This window comes from Furipterus horrens, unplaced genomic scaffold, assembly GCF_987537825.1.
Source record: "Furipterus horrens unplaced genomic scaffold, mFurHor1.1.pri manual_scaffold_4, whole genome shotgun sequence".
Lineage (NCBI taxonomy): Eukaryota > Metazoa > Chordata > Mammalia > Chiroptera > Furipteridae > Furipterus > Furipterus horrens.
This window is the reverse complement of record NW_028327174.1, coordinates 73,356,747-73,381,770: the sequence shown is the minus strand read 5'-3', so window position 1 is coordinate 73,381,770 and position 25,024 is coordinate 73,356,747. Positions and strand designations below refer to the sequence as shown.

The 25,024-nt window shown below is 41.6% G+C and overlaps 1 protein-coding gene across 1 annotated transcript in view; it reads left to right on the top strand.

Annotated features, from left to right (window-relative positions):
- Nucleotides 1-858: 858 nt before the first annotated feature.
- E2F7 (E2F transcription factor 7) overlaps nt 859-25,024 on the top strand; it is a 37,150-nt gene continuing 12,984 nt past the window's right edge. The window contains exons 1-7 of the mRNA XM_090275658.1: nt 859-1,042; nt 1,742-1,834; nt 9,731-10,006; nt 13,540-13,708; nt 18,083-18,373; nt 19,763-19,918; nt 21,370-21,504. Coding sequence (XP_090131784.1) covers nt 1,742-1,834; nt 9,731-10,006; nt 13,540-13,708; nt 18,083-18,373; nt 19,763-19,918; nt 21,370-21,504 — 1,120 coding nt within the window. The 5' untranslated portion in view covers nt 859-1,042. The remainder of the gene's footprint in view (nt 1,043-1,741; nt 1,835-9,730; nt 10,007-13,539; nt 13,709-18,082; nt 18,374-19,762; nt 19,919-21,369; nt 21,505-25,024) is intronic.

The following is a 25,024-nucleotide window of genomic DNA, read 5'->3' as shown; positions in this document are numbered from 1 at the left end:
AATAGCTATATTTTAAATATGAAACTAAAGTTGAAGGAAGTGAAACATTTAATACGAATCAGTAATGTTGAGGAAATTTTCTCGACTCCCAGAATGCTAGTCCTTATTGCAAAGAATTCGTTAATAATGCTTTTTTTCCCCACTAATTATTGGCGATGTTCTGAAATGGGAACACCACCAAGAAACTTTTCCGGACTTGCAAGAAAAGGGGGAAAAAACAGCTGGCTCGGCTGGCAGTCTAGTTTGCAGGGCTAACCGGCGTGCCATCTGCTCGCAGCACAGCGGTAACCATGGTTCACGTGTCACACCGGCGTTCGGTGTTAGGAAGTGCCCCAACAAGCCTGGGCAACTTCGCTTCTGCGCAGGTTGCTGGGGTTAGGGGGTGGCGACAGCAGCATCCAAAGTGTATATCGTTTTTCCAAACTCCATCTGCTTTGCCCCCTCCCCGGCTGTGCCCGCGGTCTCCCCGCGCGAAAAGATTAGGGGACTTGAGCGGGTCTTTTATGCATAACAAAAGAGCCCTCCTCCCCCCCGCCCGCCCCCACCTTGGCTTCCCGCGGTCGCCGGGGCCAGCGTCCTCAGCTGGAATTGGCTCCCGGACCCGAGGTTTCCAGGTACCCGGAAGGGGGAGGGGGCCGAGGCGGCAACAATTAGGCGGGTGAGGGCAAAACGCGCGGCCTGGAGCGCCAAGACTCCGAGGGGCGGTGAGCACAAGCCATGAGGCCGCGTGATTGGCCAGTGCCGCCCTGCCGGCCACCGCTGATTGGTGGATTCTCAAATTCGCTATCAAGGCGCCAGAGGAGGTGTTTTAGCGGGGACCACGATCCTAGATCTCAGTCACAGTTAGTGTGTCGGAACGCTAGTGCTATCCGGACGCCGCGGGGTCCCCGTCTGCGCAGGACATTCAGAGTTGCGGTCTGCGCGCCTGGCTTTCCCCGCCCGATGTCGCCGCACGGCTACTGATCGCCTTGCCTCGCTGATCACGCGCGCGTGTGAGGTCGTGGAGGTCCAGGTAGAAGCAGAAAATCTTCGCAAAGCGGGAGTAAGTAGCGTGCGGCCCCAGCGCTGGCAGGCAGGCGGGAACTCGGGGGAAAGGGATCCCTCCCACCCGGCTACCAGCCTGCCACCCCTCCTCTCGTCGGCTGGCGGGGGAATCGAGGAATTTATGCCGCCAGACCAGCGCGCGTGGGGTGTCCTGGCTCCAGCCCTTACCCCCGCCCGGCATTAGAGGGGACTTACCTTTGCTCACGATTTGCGGGCTTCACTGTAAGAGTTTATCCTTGGGGTCTACTTGGTAGCCTGGAAAAGGGCTGCGCTAAGAACTGAATGGATCTGGTATAGCGATCAGGTTTCCTTCCCCCGGATTCAAACCTCAAAGCCGAATTCCTCCCAATTCTTTGCGCCAAAATTAACTGACCTAGGAGACCCTGTACTTTCTGACACATTGGCCCACACCCTTCTGACTTGGTAACTTTATTTTGTTCTATTGCTTTTCATTAAAAAAAATTATTATTTCGTTGATTTGTTTTCTTCCCAAGTTTTCAGTAATTAATTAGTGGGTGTTTATATTCGTTCTTGTGCGTTCTAGAGAGTTGCGGGGGTGGCTACATTCCTGGAAATTCCTAGGACGAATTTAGGGAGGGGAAGTTCATGTTCAGGAGCAAGTAATAAATAGATATTTTTGTTGGAGGTGAAAGCATCTAATTATAAAATTATTTTCTGATGTAATTGTGCATTACAGATGGAAGTAAATTGTTTAACACTAAAAGACCTGATCAACCCCAGGCAGCCGAGACTAGATTTTGCAATTGAAGATGGGGAAAATGCACAAAAGGTAAGTGTACTAAGGTCTAATACATTTAGGATGGTGATGGGTAATTCAGCTGTGTTTCAATATGCCACTTGTATTTGTCTTATAAACCTAATAATTATGATGAACATTATAGAAATTACACTTTTTTTTTTTTTGAAGGCATTTAGAACATTGAATTTCTCAGTCATTGTGCAGTGGAAAGAGGCTAGGTTAGATGTAGTGTTGGAACCAATTTATATGACTCATTTATATGCTGGACGCCGCAATCAAAAGTATGTAATACTTCTAGCCAAAATTGGAATTAGCTAATGCTGTGCACAAATATTAAGCCTCAGTTCCCAGGAAACTAGATTCTTTGCTATAAATGCTGGATTATTATTTTTATTTATTTATTTATTTATTTATTTATTTATTTATTTATTTAGTTTTAGAGAGGGGAAGGGAGGGAGAAAGGGAGAGAAACATCGATTGGTTGCCTCATGTACACACCCCCACTGGGGACCAAACCCAGAACCCAGGCATGTGCCTTGACCAGGAATCGAACCGTTGACCCCACAATGTGGGCCTATCCACCGAGCCACACCCCAGTCAGGGCTAAAGGCTGAATTATTAAAGTGCTATGAAGTGTTCTTCATACCCATTAATCAGCCCCTAGAGGCTGTTCCATTCACCTTATAGGGAGGTAAATGACTGAGCCCACCAACATACTCTTTGAATACTTATAGTACTCCTGCTGGTCTAGTTTTGCACTGAGTCATTACTCCTTTTTTGCACCCTTGTGATTTTTAAGACTATGATGATGTCTTCAAAAAACATTACTAAGTAAACTGGCCATAGCAATATCTAAACTATCACCGTACCCACATCAGCACAGTTAACACTCACCAACCAGTGCCCTACCAAAAAGCTGTAATAGCTTGGTAGTAGCAAACATCTAAGCATTTTTAGGCAAAGGCAAATAGATGTAATAAACCTGTCTGTAGAAAACTTGAATATAAATCTGAGCATAGCAACTTCCTGGGGCATTGAACCTGATCTAAATTTTAGATTTAGCATCAACAGTGAAACTGCCTAGTTGCAGAGAACCTGTTATATGGCTCTTTGAATAATATTTGACAACTGTGAATTTTAGATAGGTATGAAATTGAATGCTTTTGCATGTAAGAGGTTTTTTTTCCACCTAGTGTTCAATTTTTTTTTTTTGTTAGGATAACAAGTGCACCAAAGCATTATTGTTTTAAAGAGCACTTTTCAAAAAAAATTACCCCAGCTGTATGAGGGTGGACATGCCCAGTTTCAGAGTTTTGGCTTTGGGAGTTTCAGAGCAAAACTTTGTCTTTTATTATTTGGATGGGACACCCTTGGGAAAAAATGTGTATTTATAGGAAGCCTAAGTCAGTGCCCACTTTTTTCCTTCTGGGTCAATGACTTTTTATCAAGTGCCTTCAACAAGGGCACTCTACTCCAGTTAGCAACAGTAAGTGCTATGTCCAGTTGAGCTTTCACATTCTAATGGATTTGGGGGAAAAGTGCAAGTGACTCAAAAGAGAGTGGGAAAGTGGTTAAAATGTTTGAAATGGAACGTCTGAGTAGGTATTATTTCCCTCTCAAAGAGAAGGCAAGGGATGAGAAGTGTGCTTCTGCCCAGATACATGGAGGGGCTTTTATCTGTCTTTTCTGTTGCTGTGAAGGATTTCCAGGGATAGTGAGAATATGGGATTTGGAGTCAGGGCTGGGTTTGAGTTTCTTTTCTGCCATTTATTAGCTTATGTCACCTTAAACAGATACATTTATTCAGTCTTTCAATAAATATTTATGTCAAGGTTCTAGGGGTACAGTGATTTAATAAGTCCCAACCTTGTTAAGCCGATTTCTTTCTTCCATGAATTGCAGCTACTAAAGATCACCTCCCCTGTTGGGTTTCTGTTGAGCACTCAGCAACACATACTGTTCACACTGTGCTCAAACTGCCCGCAGTTATCTGAGAGACTTCCAGGGACTCACGTAAAACCAATTGTACTATGATTTGGTAAGTGCTGTAATAGGAGTGGCAACAAAGCGGCCCCCACAGAACAGAGGAGCAAGAAATAAATTCATGAGGAGTCTAGGCAGAGTTGGAAGGCTTCAGAGGAACTAACATTAGAGTTGAGGATGTCCAACCTAAAAGAAAATAAGAGTGACAGGGACATTTTAGGCAGGAGAAACAACACGAAGTGTGGCCATTTAAGAAACGTTCGAGAGGTTGAGCATGGCCACGGATTCGTGGTGCTGAGTTGTTCCTACTTGAAACCCTCAGAGGGATGCCTGCTCTGGTGTCCTGTGGGTCAGTTGGCATTTATCTTTCTTGACTGGTGAAGAATTCCTGTAAGTACTCTGTTATTCATGCATCTTTTTACTATTCTTGGAGAAACTGACTTTAAAAACATAAAGGAGTTTTCAACTTGATTACACAATTTCACTGTGCCCAGTTGTGGGATTATAAACAACTCTCCTAAACTGTTTACAGTGCATTTAGGCATGACAAAAGGAGAAAATGGACGATTTGGGACGAAGAGGTAAGCAGTAAGGACTGAGCTTTTGGGAGGGCTTTGTGAGGGAGATAACACTTGAGCTAGGGCTTGACGGAATGAAGGCTAAGACTTAGGCAAGTAGAGAAGAAAGGAACTAGTAAAGAAGTAGAAATGGGCAGTCTATAGAGGGGCAATGCCTAGACTTAGTGGGCACAAGATTTTTTTGATCATCATTCATCTCTTTGGGAGTGGTTAGAAAGAAGGTGAGTTCGCTTTGAAATATATATCTGTACCTGTGTGATTACAGGTAAATAAGTCAGCTGGTTGCCTGACTTTGGATTCACGGAAGGCGCTAGCCAGACACAAACGTGGGAATTATTGGAATACAGGTTGGTTTTAAAACCATGTGCATGAGGCATGAGAGTGGCAAGCGACACCAGAGAGCAGGTAGAGAAGAGGGGAGGGCTGAGGTTTGTAAGAGTGGAAAAAAGAGAAACGAATGAAGGAAACTGCAAGGAACAGAGAAGTAGAAGAGAGCCAAGGGAGAAAGACTGCTATCTTAGAAGGACTGACAGTTTTGTAGAGCAGAGGACAGTCAGCAGTCTTAACTGTTGCAGCGAGGTCAAGTAAGGTAGGTATTCTGCCATTGATTTGGCAGCTGAAAGGTGACCTGAGTGAGAAGCGGTGGTGGATCAGAACCCACTGTGATAATTTGAGGGATCCCTGGGATATGAGTAGGGGAAAGCCCTCAGTGTGGATTACTCATTCTAGAAAGTGCGCTCTGAAAGGAAGGAGAGTTTTTAGTCAGTATCTAGGGGAACTTCCTAACGGGTAGTCTGCAAGGAGACTTAAACAATAGATAGGGTTTCAACAGGCCAGGTTTGGCTGATGACATTAAAGACAAAGTGACGGTGTGAGGGACAGCTCAGATGTGATAAAGTGCAGGGTAGGTTTAAGAAAAGCAAGTGGACCATTGGGGCAAAATGTGGAATTTGCATGAGATAGAACTGTAAAGAGGTTAGCACAATATTGCCAAAGGCTTTGACAAGGCTGATGACTGTATTTTTTGAGGTTAACATGATCAAAGCTATGTCTGAAACAGAAGCAAGACTCAAACCAAGATATTTTAACCACCAAGCCCTTTCTGTGGCAGCAGACAACATAGTCGGAGCGCTGGTATAATTAATAATAATGATGAGCATTTGTATAGCACTTCACAGATTACAAACTGCTTTCACCTTCATTATCTGATCTGATCTGATTCTCACAGTATTTCCATGGCAGTGTGTATTACCTCTATTTACATACGGAAACTAGAGAACCGGAGTCCTGGGTACTCTCCAGGCTCCTAAGGAAGGAAGTGATTTCCAGGGTGTTGCACGTGGATTTCCTGGCAAGCAGATGTGGCATGGAGCTTAGTGTGTGTGCAGGAGGTTTATCGGGAGGTTGGAGGGATCAATGCCTGGGGAAGCGAAGGGAAGCGAAGCAAAGCGAAGCGAAGCGGAGGCAGCAGAAGTGGACAGTGGAAGAGGCAGATCTGCAACAGGGTTTCAGTGGAAGCCTGAGTTGACCCTACGGGGAGTTCTGGGATGACCCCTCAGAGTAGTCGTGAGTCAGGCAAGGCGGCCAGGCTCTTACATATCAGTGCTACCTCTACCAGACAGGCATGTTCACACCTGGGGAGGGACATGACCCCAGGTGAGTCAGCCCTGATCAGCCAAGGTCTTCCAGTTAAGGGCTTCCTGTTGGCATTACTTTCAGCAGCTGCGGAATGAATCACTCATTCCTAAGGAGGTCTGGTTGCATCTCAGTGGCTACCACTCCGCCTGAGCAGCCTTGCTGGAAAGCCTTGGAGGTGGAGACTTTAGTCCGAACACCTCATCTTATGGATCAGGAGGCTTGGTCCCAGACAGGATGAACAATTTGTTCAGTATGAAAAAGATACAGAGCTGAGACAAAAAACCAGGTTTCCAAATCCTTGTTTCAGTCCCCTTTCCACTGCCTTATACAGTGTCAGGGTTGCAGGAAAAACAGGTAGGTGGAGTAGGGTGTGACTAGATAGCAGTTGACTTTCTGCCCACCTCAGACCTCGTGAAACAATTTGCTAGGAGTTTCTTTTGATGTAGAAGGGTGATACCATCACAACCTACCGGTAACCTAATTCCTTCCTACTTTAATTACAGATAGTCCCAACTTAAGATGGTTCAGCTTACAATTACACAACTTTACAATGGTGTGAAAGCGATATGCATTTGGTAGAAAATGTACTTCGAGTCTTGAATTTTGCTCTTTTCCTGGACCAGTGACAGACAGTACGATGTTCTCTCTATGGTGCTGGGCAGTGGTAGCAAGCCACAGCTCCCAGCCAGCCACACAATCGCAGGGTAAACAACCCATACTCTACAGTGTACTGTGTTGCCAGTGTTTTGGGATATTGTATTTTGTGTTTTCACATCCCATCATGTCTACTAAGTGACTATGTGGGTCTCTTGCTTCTGGTGAGAAGAGGAAGGCAATTACAGATGCTTCTCAACTTAGGATGGGGTTACACACCCCTATAATGTGAGTGTTCAGAGCATATTTAAGGTAGGGTAGGCTAAGCTATGATTGACAGTACTTTAGGTCTGTTAAGTGCGTTTTCAACTTACAATATTTTTCAACTTACGATTGACTTATCAGGACATAACTTCATAAGTCAAGGTACACCTGTAATACTTAAACTATAGTGAGAATATGTCAAAGTATTGGAGGAAATGATCTATCTGGATTGCTCCCCGGTGGGGAAAAAGTAGGAGTGTATCTTTTCTGTGGCTACAGGTACCATGGAACATAGAGATGGGGGGGGGGGTGAATCTCTGCCTTAGCAAGCCTAAACCACACCCTCTACTGTAGGCCTATCTTTTTAAAAATTTTTTAAGAGTTTTTAAAATTTATTTTTAAAAAGAGGGGAAGGAAGGGAGAAAGAGAGGGAGAGAAACATCAATCAGCTGCCTGTTGCGTGCCCCCAACAGGGGACCTGGCCCACAACCCAGACATGTGTCCTGACTGGGAATCGAACCAGCAAACCTTTCAGTTCACAGACTGGCACTCAATCCACTGAACCACACCAGCCAGGGCTGTAGGGATACCTTTTTGAATAACTAGATAGTCACAGCACAGTGTTCTCTGAGTGCCTATAAAGGGCAGGGCATTGCGCCAAAAATTGTGAGGAATGAGACATGTGGAACTCACTCCCTGACCTCCAAAAGTACACAGTCTCGTTAATGAGACAAGACATACACCCAGGAAACAAACTGTATTAGCTCTGCATGTCAGAATGAATGGTAATAAAGAATGGGAAAGCAGGGAAAAGATAATAGCTAAGTTTTACTGCATGCTCACTTGATGCCAGGAACTATTCTCATAACCCTTGAGGTTGGTATTTTTATGAACTTCACTTTCAGTGAGAGAATTAAAGGCTGGTTGGAAAAGGAACTTGCCCGTCCTCACACTGCTAAGTAGCTGGCCCCAGAGCCTGCATGCAGAAGTGCTTCCCCATTCTGCCTATGGCAGAATGCTCTCCATTGATACTAGTGGGGCCTGCTGGGTACTATATATTGGAGCTGTGACAAAGATAACTGCCTCCCAACTGGCACCTAGGACAATCTTATTTCTAGATGCAGAATTTCAGAAACTCCTGCTTTCAGCTATTTCTTGCATACCAATTACTTATATACAGAATGCGGTTTTATGTAACCTCAAGCAAGTTATTTAACCTTCTCATTGCCTTAGTTTCTTCATCTGTAGACTGGAAATAATAATAGTACTAAGGTCACAGGATTAGATGAGGAGTTAATATACATAAAGTACATGAAACACAGTTTGGCAAATAGTAAATAGTAAACACTCAAAACTTTCCCTGAAGGGTTCCCTTGTAGAAGACTTCGTCAGAATTGCCTACCATGGGGAGATTATAAAGAGAAGTCAGTATATCCAGTGCCCCAGGCTGGATGTTCACTGCTGCTGTCCAGTAAGATGAGAAATTGTCACTCCCATCACCACCCTTTTCCTTCCTGTTACAGGAGGACAGAACCTGCCTGTGGCTAGCTGGCAGCTTCTGCTAATCCAAGGAACAAGAGTTGACATGCTCACACAAACTTCACTTTCGCCCAGTCTTCCCTCCTTCCCTCTTCACATGTTGAATGAAAGAGAGAGAGAGAGAGAGAGAGAGAGAGAGAGAGAGAGAGAGAGAGAGAGGGAGAGAGAGAGAGAGAAGGAAAGAAAGAAAGAAATTCTTCTTAAACCACTGTTCAGCCACAATCCAAGCGTGCAGTAGCTATAGAGTGATATGTGGACAGGAAATGAGTGACAAATATTTAACTCACCCACTTTCAGAATTATATAAGACACTATTGCCTGGAGGTGAATTCTGCTATAAGAAAAGCAGAATCTGTTTTTGAATGCCAAAAACTGGTTTTAGGGGAAAGAAATTTGTTTTAATCATGTACTTGGTAGTTCCAAATGTGGGTTCTCTGTACACAGTCCTGTTTTACAATGGACATAATGGGCCCATCATTATTCTTTTCTTAAAATTATCTAAGGCATTCTATTCAAAGTATGATCTGAGGGTAAGTTCTACTCCACAAACTATTACCAAGCTGCAAAAAATTAAGAACAGAACTTTAAAGTTAAGCACTTAGAAACCATTACAGCAATTTGATATTGCCCCCATGACATCTAAACCAGTGGTCAGTGGTCTCTCCTTATTGAACAAGCTATAGGTCATTTTGATTGGCAAACTCAAGGGGAGAGTCACATGGAATGGGGGTTGCATATGAATCCTGTGAAGTAAGACCACATATCAATATGTGGGAGTTAAAAAACTAAAAACTGGTCCTTCACCATGGGTGTTTTTAGAAGAACTGCTTTGAGGGAATAGCTTTAGACAGCTCTCCAGGTTTGCTTAAAATGTACATCTTGTTGGATGCACTTCCATTCATTGGTCCTACTAATTGCTGTATTAACACTGGTAAACATGGAACTAAAAAAACATAATTGCTCTTCACTGATTAGTGCAAACTTACACTGTTTTAAAAATATGGCACTTAAGAGCATATGGACTCAACTCACATTTGCCCTTCCCATCCCCAACTATTACAAGTATCCACCAGCGACAGATACACTCATGACTTCTTCCACAGAGATGCCATGAAAAATATGTGTAAAAGGGTAGCAGATTGTAATCAGTTTCTCACTGAAGCCTCCTTGAGTCCCACGAATCCTTCTGTCTGTTTTCATTAGTCCTCCCCTAACATTTTCCAGCTCTGATCATATGGTCAGTTACATTTTCATGGTGAAAACTAACTCTCCTCTTAGTTGATAACTGACCTTTCTCCTTCTTGCTAAAAACTCCCTTTTTTTAAAATAGGAAAATGTATTTGTTGATCGATCAAGGATGGCCCCGAAGACTCCAATAAAAAACGAACCAATTGACTTATCAAAGCAAAAAATCTTCACTCCAGAAAGAAATCCCATTACTCCAGTTAAGCTTGTTGACAGACAGCAGACGGAACCGTGGACGCCCACAGCTAACCTGAAGATGCTCATTAGTGCCGCCAGCCCAGATATAAGAGATTGGGAGAAGAAAAAGGGACTGTTCAGACCCATTGAGAACAAGGATGACGTGTTTACAGATTCTCTGCAGGTAAACGTGCTGTTCTCCCAGAGGCTTTTATAGAATTTAAATTTTTTACTTGATTATTCAAAAAATCGTAGAATTCTCCATTTTTTAGCTACTATTGACAAGCCAAAAGCAATATTAAACTTAATACCTTTTTTTATATAGCTAAAATGGAATTCTCACTGTTATTTTTCACAATGAATGCTTTCTTTTTATGATATTCCCTTGACCAGTACACATTTAAAAATAAGTTTTAAGCAATGATATTTAGTAATTTTGATTTAATGAGGGAACTTGTTTTTTAGATGCTGCTGTTTATTTAATTTTACTCCAATTATAAGGATAATATTAATCTAAATATTTTTGAGTTGGGAAATTTTATTATCCTCGTCTATGTTCAGTTTGTTGGTTTTGGGCTTTAAAGTTATCTTTAAATTACATGTCCTATAGCAAATCAGAACTATTGAATAAGCAACATATCTATACTTTTAAAAAAAATCAGTTGTCAATAATTTTCACTCTCCCATCAGGCAATTTCCCAGACTTGCTAAGGAAAGTTACCCACAGAGTTGAATGTTATTTCTCTTCCACTTTGCCTCATTTTGGTGGATTTTTTTATTCTGTGAAAATTACCAAAATAAATGAATTGGGACTAGAGAAAAGAAGATGCCCCAAACTACAGCTTGAAATTTATAGACCAAATTAACTGAATCTGCTTATACACTTTATTGCACTGGTAGAACTAACAGATTCTTTCGTGTAACTGAATACATATCAGATCCCACATTGAGAACCACTGCCCTAGAGAAACTCCCAAGTATGTTCACCAGGAGACACGAACAAGAGTATCATAGCAGTAGAGCTCCTGTTCTCACAATTGGGGAAACAACCCTAATCATTATAAACAGGAAATGGATGAATAAATTGCAGTTTATTTGTGCAATGGACTATCATACAGTAAAAAGGAGAGAACTGCCGCTACACACAAGAACCTGAATGAATCCTAGGATACACAGTATATCTTTACTTAACATTGTCAATAGGTTCTGCAACTTGAAGCAAAAATGAAGTTTAAAAACAGACAGTTTTACAATAGGCTAATTGATATAAACCAAGTTAAGTGTCTACATCATCTCACCAACATTATAGTAAAACAATGTTAAACTAATAATGTTATTTGAAGCGAGGACTTGTTGTATGTTGATTGAAAAATAAACAAGTCCCAGAAGACTAAAACCCAAACAGAACAAGTCTAAGCAACATATTATGTAGGAAGATACACGTATTTGAGAGAGAGAATTAAAAACGACAAGGAAATGATAAAGATAAATTCAAGAGAGAGGTTACTCTGTGGGGTATGTAAATGTAAATTAATAGTATTGTTCTGGTTTGGGAGTTGGTTGGAAGGTAGATTTGTGGGTATTAAGGACATTACATAAATAATAAGTGTATTTTATATGACCAGATATTCCATCAAAAGATAGTAAAGAACCAGTTTTTTACAAAGATATTCCTTCAGTAATGTTTAAGAATATAAAGTGATCCTGTGACCAGAAAGTTTGAGAACTACTTACTGTTCTATGGTGTACACCTAATAGTGGAATTAGGAGGTTATTGGATGTTCAAATACAAAATATTGCCAAATTGTTTTCCCAAGTGCTGTTTGCTTCCACCAGTAATGTGTAAACATGTATTGATCCACATCCTCTCTGACACCTGAAATTCTCAAATTAATTTCTGCCCATCCAGTGTGTGTACAATTGTATATTTTTGTGGTATTCATTTGGTTTTGGTTTTGTTTTTTTTGTTACTAATGAGGTTAAGCTTTCCATATCTTTACTGGCCACCATGTTTTTTCCTCTTCTTGAAGTACCTGTTCGTGTTCTTTGCTGATTTTTATTGATCTGTAGCATTTGTTGTATATTTGTGACACTAAACCTTTATCTGTTACAGGTGATACATTTCAGTTTGATGCCTATCTTTTCCCTTTATGTTACTTCTTTACAATCAATTGTCCTTGTATCATTTATTCAGTTCTTCCTCTTCCCTGGAGTTAGTGCTACCTCTGTCATATGTCAAAGTTCCATTAGTGTGTGCATTATTTCTGGGCTGTTTTCTGTTCCGTTGGCCAATTTGACCAATACCATATTGTAATAAGCCTTCATATCAGGTAAAGCAAGAACCTCAGTTTATTTTCCTTCATAGTATGTGAGCTGTGTTTGCTTTCCCCTTTTTATGTTCCTATGTACTTTAGATTGGATTTTAATTGTAGTTGCATTGCATGTAGACTAATTTGAGAATTAACCTGTTTATGATATTGAGTCTGCCTATCCATGAATATATGTTTCTCTAAGTTTTAAGTCTGTTTACTTAAAATTGAAAAATTGAAGTTTTAATATTTTATGCAAATAAATATTTGCTAAATTTGTTCCTAAAAACCTTATCTTTTCTTTTTGTGCTAATATAAATCATATCTTTTTAATTCATCTTCAGTTTCAATTGTATAGTAATGCAGCTGGCTTTAAAATAGAGTCTTGTCTTTTCAGCCACCTTGCTAATTCTTCTTACTATTTTTAATAATTTGTCAGAGTCTTGAGTTTTTTGTGTAAACAATCATGTGTTCTGCAGAATGAAAGTTTTGCTTATTTATTCCTTTCCAATACCTGTGTCTTAGTTTCTTTTTCTTATCCTCATGCACTGGCTAGTGTCTCTAATATGATGTAGAACAAGAGCATCCTTATCATTTTCCTGATTTTAAGGGAGTATGACCAAGGTTTTCTCTTTAATAGAGATATTTGCAGTTGGGTTTTTATGAGTACACTTTATTAAATTTCTCCATTCCCAGATTTCTAAGGGCATTTTTGAAAACTAGAAATGGATGTTAAATGTGTTAAATTATTTTTTTCTGAAGCTACTGATATAATCACATTGCCTTTCTCCTTGAATTTGTTTGTTGAAAAACCTTTTACTTTTTTGGGATTGAATTCAGCCCATTTCAAATGTGGGTTGATGAGACAAGGACAGTAGTTTTGCAATAAGAAAGAATAAGGAAGAATAAGATTTAGTTGCTCTTGTTCAGTTCCATCAACGCTTGGTCACTTGTAAACGTATAAAAACAGTGTAATGACACAGTGGAGGCCAGTGCATCTCAAATTTCTTGTCAGTAGAACTCACCCGAGATCTTATGAAAAGACAGATTCTGATAGATCCGGTCTGGGATGAGGCCTGAGATTCTGCATCTCTAACAAGCTCCTAGTGATGCTGATCTACAGTGCAACAACACACTATCATCAAGAGTGTAGCAACCTATAAATGACCGCTTTGTTCATTGTTTAAGCTTTTGACCAATAGAGTCAGCCTCAAATTGCAAAGGAGAAAAACTTCAGTCCAGAGAAGGCGATAGGTAGAATGCTAAGAAAATTCATTTAGGAAATGTATTTGATCTAAGATGGTTGGATTGAGATGTGCCCCCAACTTGCCAGTACTACCCATTGCTATTTCTCCATTAGGATGTTAACCGCAACGTCTCCCCGCTCCCTTCTGTTTGCCCTCTGTAGCTTCATGCTGTTGGGAACAGTGCTGTGGACAAATTTGAAAAGCGAAGGCCAAGCAGAAAACAGAAAAGTTTAGGACTCCTATGCCAGAAGTTTCTAGCTCGCTATCCAAGTTACCCCTTGTCAACTGAGAAAACCACCATCTCCCTAGACGAAGTTGCTGTCAGTCTTGGTATGTATCATCAGGTTACCTGGAGGTCCGTCTCTAGTTACAGTGGGAAGCTGATTTCCTCGGGCAGGCTTCAGGCTTCAGATTGCCTCTTTTATTAAGTAAGAAGCAGGCCTTCCAAAAGAGTGAGGACAAAGGAGCTTCCTTCTGCCATCATGATGCATAGGATTCTAGGGAGCCTTCTACGCCCTCAGAGTCCAATAAAAATTGGATTTTCTTAATCTTAAAAACAATTTTATAAGCCTCACATTAAAAGTCATATATTATATTTTAATTTCATCTTATTTCAAACAGACTCAAAATTTTTTTGAAATACCCTGCTGTTTATTTTTAATAATGTTTCTAAGGATTCAGAACTGGTATTATTTATAATATAAAACAAGATTTGAAAGCAAGAGCATTATGTTTGAAGTCCTGTGCTGTGATATTCACAGCAAGCCTGCCAAACTAGAAAAAACACATCTGTACATAACTCAAACAGCTAAACCTTATAACAAAGAGGAATACGTGTATTCACATGGATGGGTGTGTATAATGTGCAATGGTGTATGTTCTATAAATATGTACAGCAACTTCTGAGTAGAGACCTCTAGTGGCCCTGACTTGCAGTTGGTTTCAGGATGAACATGTTGTTGACAATCATTAAATAAGCAGAAATCACCAAGATTTGAAGGTGTGAAGAAGAAGAAGGCATTACAAACAGGTTTTACATACACAATTTTGATAGATTATATTTTTAGCTTGTTTACTAGTTCTATTTCTTCCCATAGCCCAGAGAAATATGCACCAGTAGGTGACTGTCTGTCTGAATTATTCAAACTGATGACTAAAAAGATTGAATTTGCTGGAAACTGAAATAATAAGGAGGCAATGGGTTGTGATAGGAAAACCAGACGATGGGCTTTGGGTCAGAGTCAAGTGGATTTGAAGCCCAGCTCTCCAATTTACAGGCTATTTAAAAAGTTAATTAACCCTTTCTCATAGGGACCATAGCACAACGTGGCAGAAACTTAGCAACGTTGGGATAATGACGTCAGTAACATGCCTAACTTGGGGCCTGGCATGGGTTGCTCATATTGTCACATGGAAGCCTCACGCAGTTCTTACCGGATGTAGCCCCCCTTCCCTAAGCCATCCTTTCAACCTCTGCACTTAGGAAGAGGAAGTAGAGTGCTTTGCCTGGGGACCATGTTGCAACCCAGACGTAGAACACAGTTTTTGGCACTGATGGGAGTGAGACAAGAAGGGGAAAGTGACCGAGCTAGCGAGAGGCTTGGTGTAGACGCATTTGAGGCATGGCATTCTGGAAACTCTTGGAGAGGATGAGGGTAAAATGAGAAATCATAGTGTCCTTCTCATCAGAGTTCATCAAGCCAGGACTTTGCACACATGTCAAAGCAGAGGACAAAATGTTAGATGTTGGAAGGCCATATTCCAGCACAGGAGAGTGGTCTCCTGCTCACGGGCTGCAGGCCATTCTGCGGATCCCCATGTTCTGACTGCCTGGAGCAGAACTCCAGAGACTTCTGCAACAGCTTCATAATGCCTCACCTCACCCAGGCCCCCCAAATGAACTCACCTTCTCCTTTCACATGAAGTCGAAAAATGAGGGCCCTTCCTGGGAGTTATTTCACTGGTGACCATCTCTTTGGGTTGAGTCTGAACTTGCTGCTATGTCCCAGGTCACAAGCTACATGTAGAGCCATATTTTAATCAAAAATGTGCAGAGCACTCAAATTGCACAGTTTCCCAGATTCTGGTCCCATGTAATAGACTTGACATGGATGTTTTAAGTAAAAAGTTAAAGAACTGGGAGTGACTTTAGTAAATGGAAAATAGCATAGACTAAGAAACTATTGTATGAGGCTGAGAGATGTCAGGGATTAAGGGAAGCCTGGTAAGAATTGGTAAGTCCTTGCGGGCATAACTAATTTCATGAATAGGATTAATAGGATTGCTTTGATACAAAAGGCCAAGAAGACTGAGTGCCAGGGCAAACCTTCCCGGCAGACCAAGACCCAGAGTAACTTACACATCTTGAGCCCTGTGAAATGGGACTTTCCAGTGCACCAGCCAGATGACAATTACTCAGTCCAGATAGAGAAGGTGAGTGATTCTTCAGGCAAGCAGCCACAGATCCTTTACCAACATCACATACCAAATGCCTGTGGTGCACATTAAATATCATCTTACTCTCCAGGTGGCCAGAATCTTCCCTTATTTTCCCTTCTTCGGATATCTAGCCACTAGGTGGAGACTCAACAGCTTCTATCCAACACAAAAGAACAAAACAGTGTGGCATATGGCTGGCCCTGGGGTGTCTCGGTTGCATTCACATGACATTTCTAATGGGAAGGTTTATAGAATGTTACACTCTAAACAAGATGTGTTAATAGATGAGAACAGACTGGAATGAGGAACCAGATGGGTCTGGACAAGAAGTTTCTCCTGCCCCCGCCACCACCTCCCAGCAGACATCTGGCACCGAAGCTGGAGCCTCTGAGTGGGGAGAGCCTGTCAGGGTCATGAGCTGAAATGTGCTGACTGACTGTGAAATGCCTCTTCATGCATGTGAGAGAACTTCCTCTCAGCTCCCGAGTTTGCATTGTAATTTGGTCTGTTTCTCCTGTTAAATTTTTGAAGGGCCAGAAGCTATACTCGCTGAGTCTGCCCTGATTATATAACAGCTCCTGGCAGGTGAACAAAAGGAGAGCAACTTTGTAGCAGGGCTGGTTTTCTAGGAGATGCCTGGAGGCTCTATTATGGATACAGTATTCCCTCACTTATTGTGGGTATTACATTCTAGACCGCCCCGCGATAGGTGAAAATCTGCGAAGCAGGTATTACGTTCTAGACCACCCTGTGATAGGTGAAAATCTGCAAAGTAGGAACTTTACATTTATTTTAGTGTTCATATATATTTTAAGGCTTTATAAACCCTTCCCACACACTTATAAACCGTTCCCAGTCCCTTATTAACCTTTTCCACATTTTTATAAACACTACTCATGTTCTTAAACATATTCTACACTCTTAAACTTATGTAACTTTAACAACATACATATGCAGTACCGCAAAATCCCTCAATATTGCAAAAAATCCACAATAAATAAATATAACATTTTTTAAAATCCCATGATACAGTGAGCCGCGATAAGTGAACCGTGATATAGAGAGGGAGTACTGTACTTTGATGAGAGCAATAGGGGCCAGTGCATTCCAACAACCTAAGGGCCTGTGCACATCAGTATGGGTCACAGATAGGCAACTTTTAAAATCGGTGTCTACTAATCTCTTATGCTATCAGGGATCTCAGGGGTCCCCAGTGCCATGCAGGAAGTATTTGCAAAATAATATATAAAGTAAACATCTATTGGAGATCCTTTATGTTTGTGGTTGCATTTAATCCTCATCACTTTAGGAGATTAATAAGGCCCAGACAGGTTCATTAACTTCCCAGGATCACGTCATTGATAAGTGATAGCACAGCGATACAAATCCAGGCAGTCTGACCCTAAAGTCCCCACACTGACCACAATAAATATTTTTGGTAAATTCAGTAGCGAGGTCATAATCTTAGCTATTTGGGGAGTGTTGGGAAGAGGGTAGGGAATTGATGAACTTGATGGTCCATCTGTACTGTATATGCAGTCTCTGTTTCACCATTGGGCTGTTTGGCAGGATATGGTGAATGAGAGCACAGGGAGAGTTGCTAACATCTGTGATGAACCAAAGAATACTCACATGTTCTAACTTTGCCTGTAGCTTCCTCCATCAACTTGAGAAAGGTGCCGAAGCTCTTCTTGACTCTTGAGTTTCCAGTGTAAAGTAGGACACAAAATATTTATCATGTTTTTTTTTCCCTATTGGACCATAAGAGAGTTAACAAGATAATTCTTTCACATCATTCAAACTCCAAGAAAGGATAGTATTGTCCAAACAAGGTGTCAGTTACTAGACACACTTTATAGTCTGCATCATTAGGAATATAAGTCAGAATCCATCATCCAGCGTTCATCAAGTGTCCATTAGGCATACTAGCACTTGTGTTGCTCAGTCTCACCAACTTTAACATGCTGGAATGTTTGTGTGGCTTGCCTAACAGGTCTAAAGAAAAGGCATGCTACTGTATGTAATACAGATGGAGCATCATTCATCTCTAGGTGGAGGTTTTATCCTAGATCTTACTGGGGGGGTTGGATCCCAAGAAAAGGAAAGGTAAACATTTCCATTACTTGCATCCTTCTGGGATAAATTTGGCACAGCCATACTTGCTGGGCATCATGCAAACTAGTTCACAGTCATGGTCCAGGCTTTCAAGGAATTTATACTCAAAACTGCCTGCATGGTGATGGTTGGCTTCTGTTTTTCAAACAGGCGTTGAAAGGAGACGCATCTATGACATTGTAAATGTGCTGGAATCACTGCATCTAGTCAGCCGGGTGGCCAAGAATCAGTACGGCTGGCATGGACGGCACAGCCTGCCAAAAACCCTGAGGAACCTCCAGAGACTGGGAGAGGAGCAGAAATATGAGGAGCAGATGGCATACCTCCAGCAGAAAGAGCTAGACCTGATGGATTTTAAATTTGGAGAACGTAAAAAAGATGGTTACCCAGATTCCCAAGATCAACAGTTATTGGATTTCTCTGAGCCCGACTATCCCTCTTGTGAGTTCACTGAGTAACAGCAGAGAGACAGTGATGGTCTCTTCTGAAGAGAGTCACTGCTGAGATGGGAAGTGCCAGATTGACAGCCTGGAGGGAGGTGTCCTCTCATTCCCTGTACTGAAGAAGGGGAGACAGATGGCTCCCCAACTGGGTGGCCCACTCAGCCTCACTGAAAGCCTGTCTAGTGGAAGGTCACCTGGTATTTGGTATTTGGACCATAGATCGCTAACAGAGCTCCCATTTCAGGTTGACAGTCCCACGTTGATTTCTGTTTGTGAGCCTTTGAGAGAAGTTGTCATTACCATAAATTCAATTTATTTTTCAAATTATATATTGAGGTAGATTACTTAGAAAAGAACCCCATTAGCAGAAAACGTTGATTAGAAAGATAGACAACCATTGCTTCGATTTGATGCAGACTTCTTCACTCACATCTATGTTGTTCTTCCCCCTCCAGACTCATTTATCCTCTTCCTGATTTAACCATTGATCTTCATCGTTCTTGCCTTACTTCCCCCGTTGCTAAGGTGATAAAGTGCAAGTATCACTCACATTTCACTTGCAAAGTTAAGAAATATGAGTGGAAAGGTGGGCCTGGTTTTCATTCAATTTGCTGCCTCATGCCTTTTAGTTCCACCCCATGAGCCACTTCTTAATAAGCAGAGGAGACAGCCATCTGTTGGGGTGGTTTGCCAGCCATCCACAGCCACACACATCTCAGCAGGGTGTCCTCCTTAGTCATAGTTTATTTCCTCACCTGTTTCTGAAAAGAAATGAGAGAGGTGGGCACCTACTGTTTAGAGTACATTCTAGATACAGACATACCTCAGAGCTATTGTGGGTTTGGTTCCAGACCATCACAATAAAGCGGGCCATAATCTTTGCTGGTCGAGGGTTCTTGCCTTCAGTTTGTTAAAAAAAGAAAGCAATATCTACAAAGGGCAACAAAGCGAAGTGCAGTAAAATGAGGGCTGCCTGTCTGTGGGCACAGAGAAATTCAAGTGGAGTCCTTGCCTTTGAGGGAGAGTTGATGTGCTGCAAACAGTTCCTCGTCCTCATCCTACCCTCTTCTACATTAATCCTGGCAAAAAGCTGCTCTAGGAAAACTAACCTCATGGAGTCTGTCCCATGAAGTATGAGTATAAAGCATTAAGAGTGGTTGACCACGCCCATTGCAGAGTGTATGCCTACTGAACTTTCATGAGCAACAAGAAAGTCCATCTTTTTCTTTATGAGCCATCTTTTGTGACGTGTGTCCAGAAGGCTTCTGTCTCCAACACAAGTGATCTGTTCATCTACTAGCAGAATTAGGTAATTCTGGTAAACTGTGAGTACAGTCTTGCTTGTGGTAAATTATCTCTTGATGCCTTTGTTTTGTTCCCTTTGTAGCATCTGCAAACAGAAAAGACAAGTCTCTGAGAATCATGAGCCAGAAGTTTGTCATGCTGTTCCTCGTCTCTAAAACCAAGATAGTTACCCTTGATGTGGCTGCCAAAATACTGATAGAAGAAAGCCAAGACATGCCAGACCACAGTAAATTTAAAAGTAAGCATCTTTACCTAAATCCACCTAGCACAAAAATGCAGGGACTTCATAGGTTCACGTCTTCTGCCTCTGAAAGTACAAGGTTTTTTTTTTTTTTTTTTTTTTTTTGGAGAGTTGCACTGCTTCCTGCATTCAAAGGTTCTTGGTGCTGTGAGAGGTAAGGTAGCCACATACTCGGATCCACACTGAAGCTGTCAGATGCCTTTTCCACTGCGGTGAGAGTGGACGGCGGCGGCAGGACGCCATCCCGCACACGCAGGCCAGGGAGGGTGTGAGGTGCTTTGCATTGCTCTTTCGTATCGCTGCATCCAAGACAGAATGTCTGAGTTTTGTTTCCCCTTTTTTCCTTGCCCCCTGCTTACTCTTCTGATGGGTGGAGATGAAAGTTTTCTACAGGTAAGAACAGAGGAATGGCCAGGAAAAGGGAAGGGAGGTGGGACACGGCTGCTGGACCAGAAGAGCGTTTCCGAGTTCCCCCTCAGTGCATGTTCCTCTCCATCACGCAGCAGTCCTGAGCCCGATGCCCTGGCCGCTGGTCACCCATTCAACCCTGGGAAGCCATGAGCTCAACGTACTCTAGCTTTTTGTTTGTTTGTTTCTGACTGGAATTATAGCACCCCCGTGGGAAAAATGACTGACTAAAATCTAGCTCTACCATGATCGGGAAGAAGATTGCATCTGGGATGCATGTTTGATGTTTCTAGATGATAATCAAAGCTCCTTTGCTTGATATTAGTCCTGAAGTCAAGTGGGTTTCCTACCTGCAAATTGATTTCTTAAGTAGAAATTACTTTGTGGGCATCATCCTGCCTGTTTAATGTGTTACCACCCCTTCTGGATTTCTCCTATAGTACATGCATTTTCAAATGTGTCTCCCAAAGCCTCTTAAGACTCAGGGATTGTGCATTCCACCCCTCCCCTACTGGGTGGCCAGAATGCCAGCATCTGAGGCAAAGAACAGCCTGTCTTTAGCACAATTTTACCTTATAACCTTGCGCCCTGAACGCCTTCTGTACCCATGACTGCAGTCTTTCAGGAAGCTCTGGGGAATCCCTGTCATTTCCACAGCCCAGCTGTCTGGTGCAGCTCCTGCTGGGAGAAACTCGGGCAAAGCTTTTGACATGCCACAGATCAGAATTACATTTACTAAGCCTCTAATTACAGCCTGTTTCCCACCCTCAGGGGTTTTGGCAATCATGGCACTCCCTGCTTGTCTGGTACAGGTGTGAAGTTGTAGAAATGGAAGGACACAATGACCTTGGTTTGTGTCTTCAGAGACATCAGATACATAAATCCTGGGTGATTTCATGACAGAGCCATTGGTCAATTCATTCCGCCCTGCTGCTTTTCCCCTGAGGTTTATGGCATCCAAGAAAAGTGACCTGTCACATAAACTAAAATGTAATGGGGTCACGGGCAGCGGAACCATAATTGTGTTTTATATCTTCAAGCAAAGGTACGACGCCTCTATGATATAGCCAATGTCCTGACCAGCTTGGCTCTGATCAAGAAGGTGCACGTGACAGAAGAGCGAGGCCGTAAACCAGCCTTCAAATGGATCGGGCCTGTGGACTTCAGTTCCAGTGGTGAGGCCTGGTTTTCTTAGGGACCTGTTTTATTTGTAATCCCCAACTCCTTTTTAAAACAACACATCTACTACAGAGTCAGATTGACCTCCATTTTCCATTGCCCCAGTCCCATTGAGAATTAGACTGGTGATGCCCCTCCTGGAACAATGAGTATTAGTCTACAAACAGTATGTGCTGGTTGGCTCACACAGGGAAACACTGAGAGCTTCAAATGTGGCGGTTTCTGTAACTATTGAATTACAGCTCTTCCACATTTTCTATTTTATTCAGAAGTTGTTTTTTTTTTCCTGGAGGTTTGGAACTAAGGATTAAAAATGACACATGAACTCAGTTATGTCTACATTAGTGGAATAAAATATTGAAATTTCAGATAATGTAAAAATTAAATCAATTACTGTCACAAAACTAATGTGTGGTTAAATGGCTTCTAAATATAGTATGGATGTAATGAACACCTTTTTTGTAATTTATTGAGAAGGTTATAAATGTCGTAATTTTACTAAACTAGAGCAAAAAAGTATTATCTTCTGCCAGTTTTACAGGTAATATCTGAGCAGTTGGGGACTGATCCTACTGTACCTACTGATCCTACTTTACATCTAACTAGGCTGCCTGGAAAAAAGCCATTAAAGTTATTTTTAAATTACCCTTCCTGCCACTTAACCCAGGCTTATAAAAGATATAGCTCTCTCCCTCATTATAGCACATTATTCACTTAGGATACAGATAAAATCACTTAACATCTAGTGTAACTAACTCAACCCAGCAAGTACTTACTGAATGAGGACTGTGCACAATTACATGAGAAGTCGATGCCTATGACGCAGTCCGTATCTACATGAAATATACAGCTTTGCCATTTTCTTTGCCTCTGCCTTTGGCTTTTCTTAATCCTTTCCCCTCTGAAGCCCTCTTTTTTGACATGAAAATATCCTATTCAACTTTCAAGATCTGTCACAAATGTCAGCTCTTCCATAAAGCTATCCCTGATCACCCTGAGCGAAGAGTGTCTCATCTGAACTATTGCAATTTAGTATTGCGCTGTTGTACTTGGTGATGCTGATGTCATGCTGTTGTCCCTGCTCTATGCATCTGAGGGCAGAAGTCTTTGTTCACCTTTGATTACCTATAGTACCCAGATCAGTGCCCTACTCACTTTAGCTGGTTAATGAGCTTCTGTTGAAGGTGTATAATTAGCACACACTTGAAAATTAGAAAATAATTAAGTACTACACATGGTGGTAGTGACTGTAAGAAATCAGAGAGGATATGGGTTAAGTTCTGATGGACTCTTTTGGAAGGATGGAGAGCTTTTTAGTTGAAGGAACTGATACTGAAGAACAAATCAACTTTGAGAGATCAGCCATCCCGATTTCAGTGGAGGGTATAGGGTAAAAAATGATGAAAAATGAAATGTAATCAGTTGGAATAACATGTTTGGAGGACCTCACATGTTAAGCCAAGAAATTTGTAATAGATGTAATAGGCTGAGGTGACAAGGGGTCTTTAGGTAAAGAGAATAAAAGAAGAGGGACCTGAAGGTGGTAGTATCATTGCAGAGAATGAGATAGTTGGGGAAATGAGCTGGAGTTGAGAAATCACATGCATGTATTTGCCTAACTAGTGAGTAAGCAACTGGGAGAGTTCTGACCTGAGGAGGCAAAGAGGGCTTGGAACCAAGTCGGGAACCAACATGAAGTTAACCTACCCTTCAGAAATGTGATCCTCTTTCTACATTGCCTAGTTTCTGCTGACAACCCATCAACATCAACCCAGCAGTCAAATTTGGAATGTCAAGTTACCTTTGATTCCTTAATTCACTCTCCTTCACTCCTTGATTAGTTAGCAATTTCTCACAGTTAAACTTCATAGGTGTCTCTTTCCTCTTCTCCCTTCCCACCACCGTGGCCTTTCTTCCTTTTAATAGCTTTATTGAAGTATCATGACATACAATAGACGGCACATGGTTAAAGTTACAATTTGATAAGTTTGCATTTTTGCACCTGTGCAGTAACCACCGCAGTCAAGATAATGAACCCGTCACCCTCCAGAGCCTCCTCCTGTCCTTCCGTAATTCCATCCTTCTTGCCCCCACCCTCTTCCCCAGGGGGAAACCCCTGATCTGCTCTTCCACTCTAGATTTATTTATATTTTCTAAAGATTTTTATCAGTGAGTCACATATAGTTGATGTTCATTATTCACAGATGCCATATTTGCAAATTTACCTACTAACTAAAATTGATTTGTAACTCCAAAGTTAATACTCATAGCATTTTCTCACTTGTTCACAGGAAAATAGTGGTGAAAAATTTGAGTTACCAACACACATTTCCAACTGAGGTCAAACAAGGCAATGTTCTGCCTTGTTTCAGCTCTCATACTACAAACAAGTGTCCTGTTAGTGGTCTTTTTAATGCTGTGCTTTCACATTTGTGTGTCATCACATTTGGTGATGTCACTGTTTAAAATGGTGCCCAAGTGTTGTACTGAATGAAGCACTTCCTAGTGTTTCTAAGTGATGTACCTTACGGGAAAAATACATACATATGTTAGAGGAGTTTCATTTGGGTATGAGTTCTAATGCTGTTGGCTGTGAGCTCAGGGCTGATGGATCAACAATATATATTAAATAAGGTGTCTTTAAACAGAAACACATAAAATAGGGTTATTTATTGATCAGTTGACAAAAATGTTGTAACCAAAGGCTCTCAGGAACCTAATCCTGTATTTCCTCTAGGAGCAATGGTTCAGTTATTTGCTAATTCGTTGTTCATGCTGACTTTATAGAACATAACAACCACAAATAGCAATAATAGACTATATACTCTATACTCTTTTTTTTAAAAAAAGATTTTACTTATTTATTTTTAGAAGAGAAGAGAGGCAGAGAACTATCAATGTATGGTTGCTTCTCACAAGCCCAGAACCGGGGACTTAGCCTGCACCCCAGGCACGTGCCCTGACTGGGACTCAAACTGGTTCACGGGCTGGCAGTCAGTCTGCTGAGCCACACCGGCCAGGGCTGTGTACTTTTTAACATGCTTCTTTCACTCAGCATAATTATTTTGAGATTAATCATGTTGTAGACAAGTACCAATAGGAATAAATGATTCCTTTTATTGCTGAGGAGTATTCTATTGTATGGATATATCATTCTTCACTCATTTACTTGTTAATGACCCTTTGGATTTTTTCCAATTTTTTGGCTGTTACAAATAAAGCTGAAGTGAATATTCATGTACATTTCTTTATATGGTAGATGTGGGCCTGTAGGTTCCCTATGTGAGAAGGTTTTTATCAAGAGATTCGATTTCTTTAATAGCTGTGGGGATATTCAGGTTCTCTGTTATTATAGTTTCTTTCTTCTACTTTGAGTTCCATGTGCTCCTCTTCTAGTTTCTCCAGGCAGGAAAATTGGACAATCATAGAGTTCACCTCACTTCCTATCTCTAAAGGATCATTGTCTTTCATGTCCTGATGTTCAATGTCTTAACGGCCATTGCCTTATATATTTTG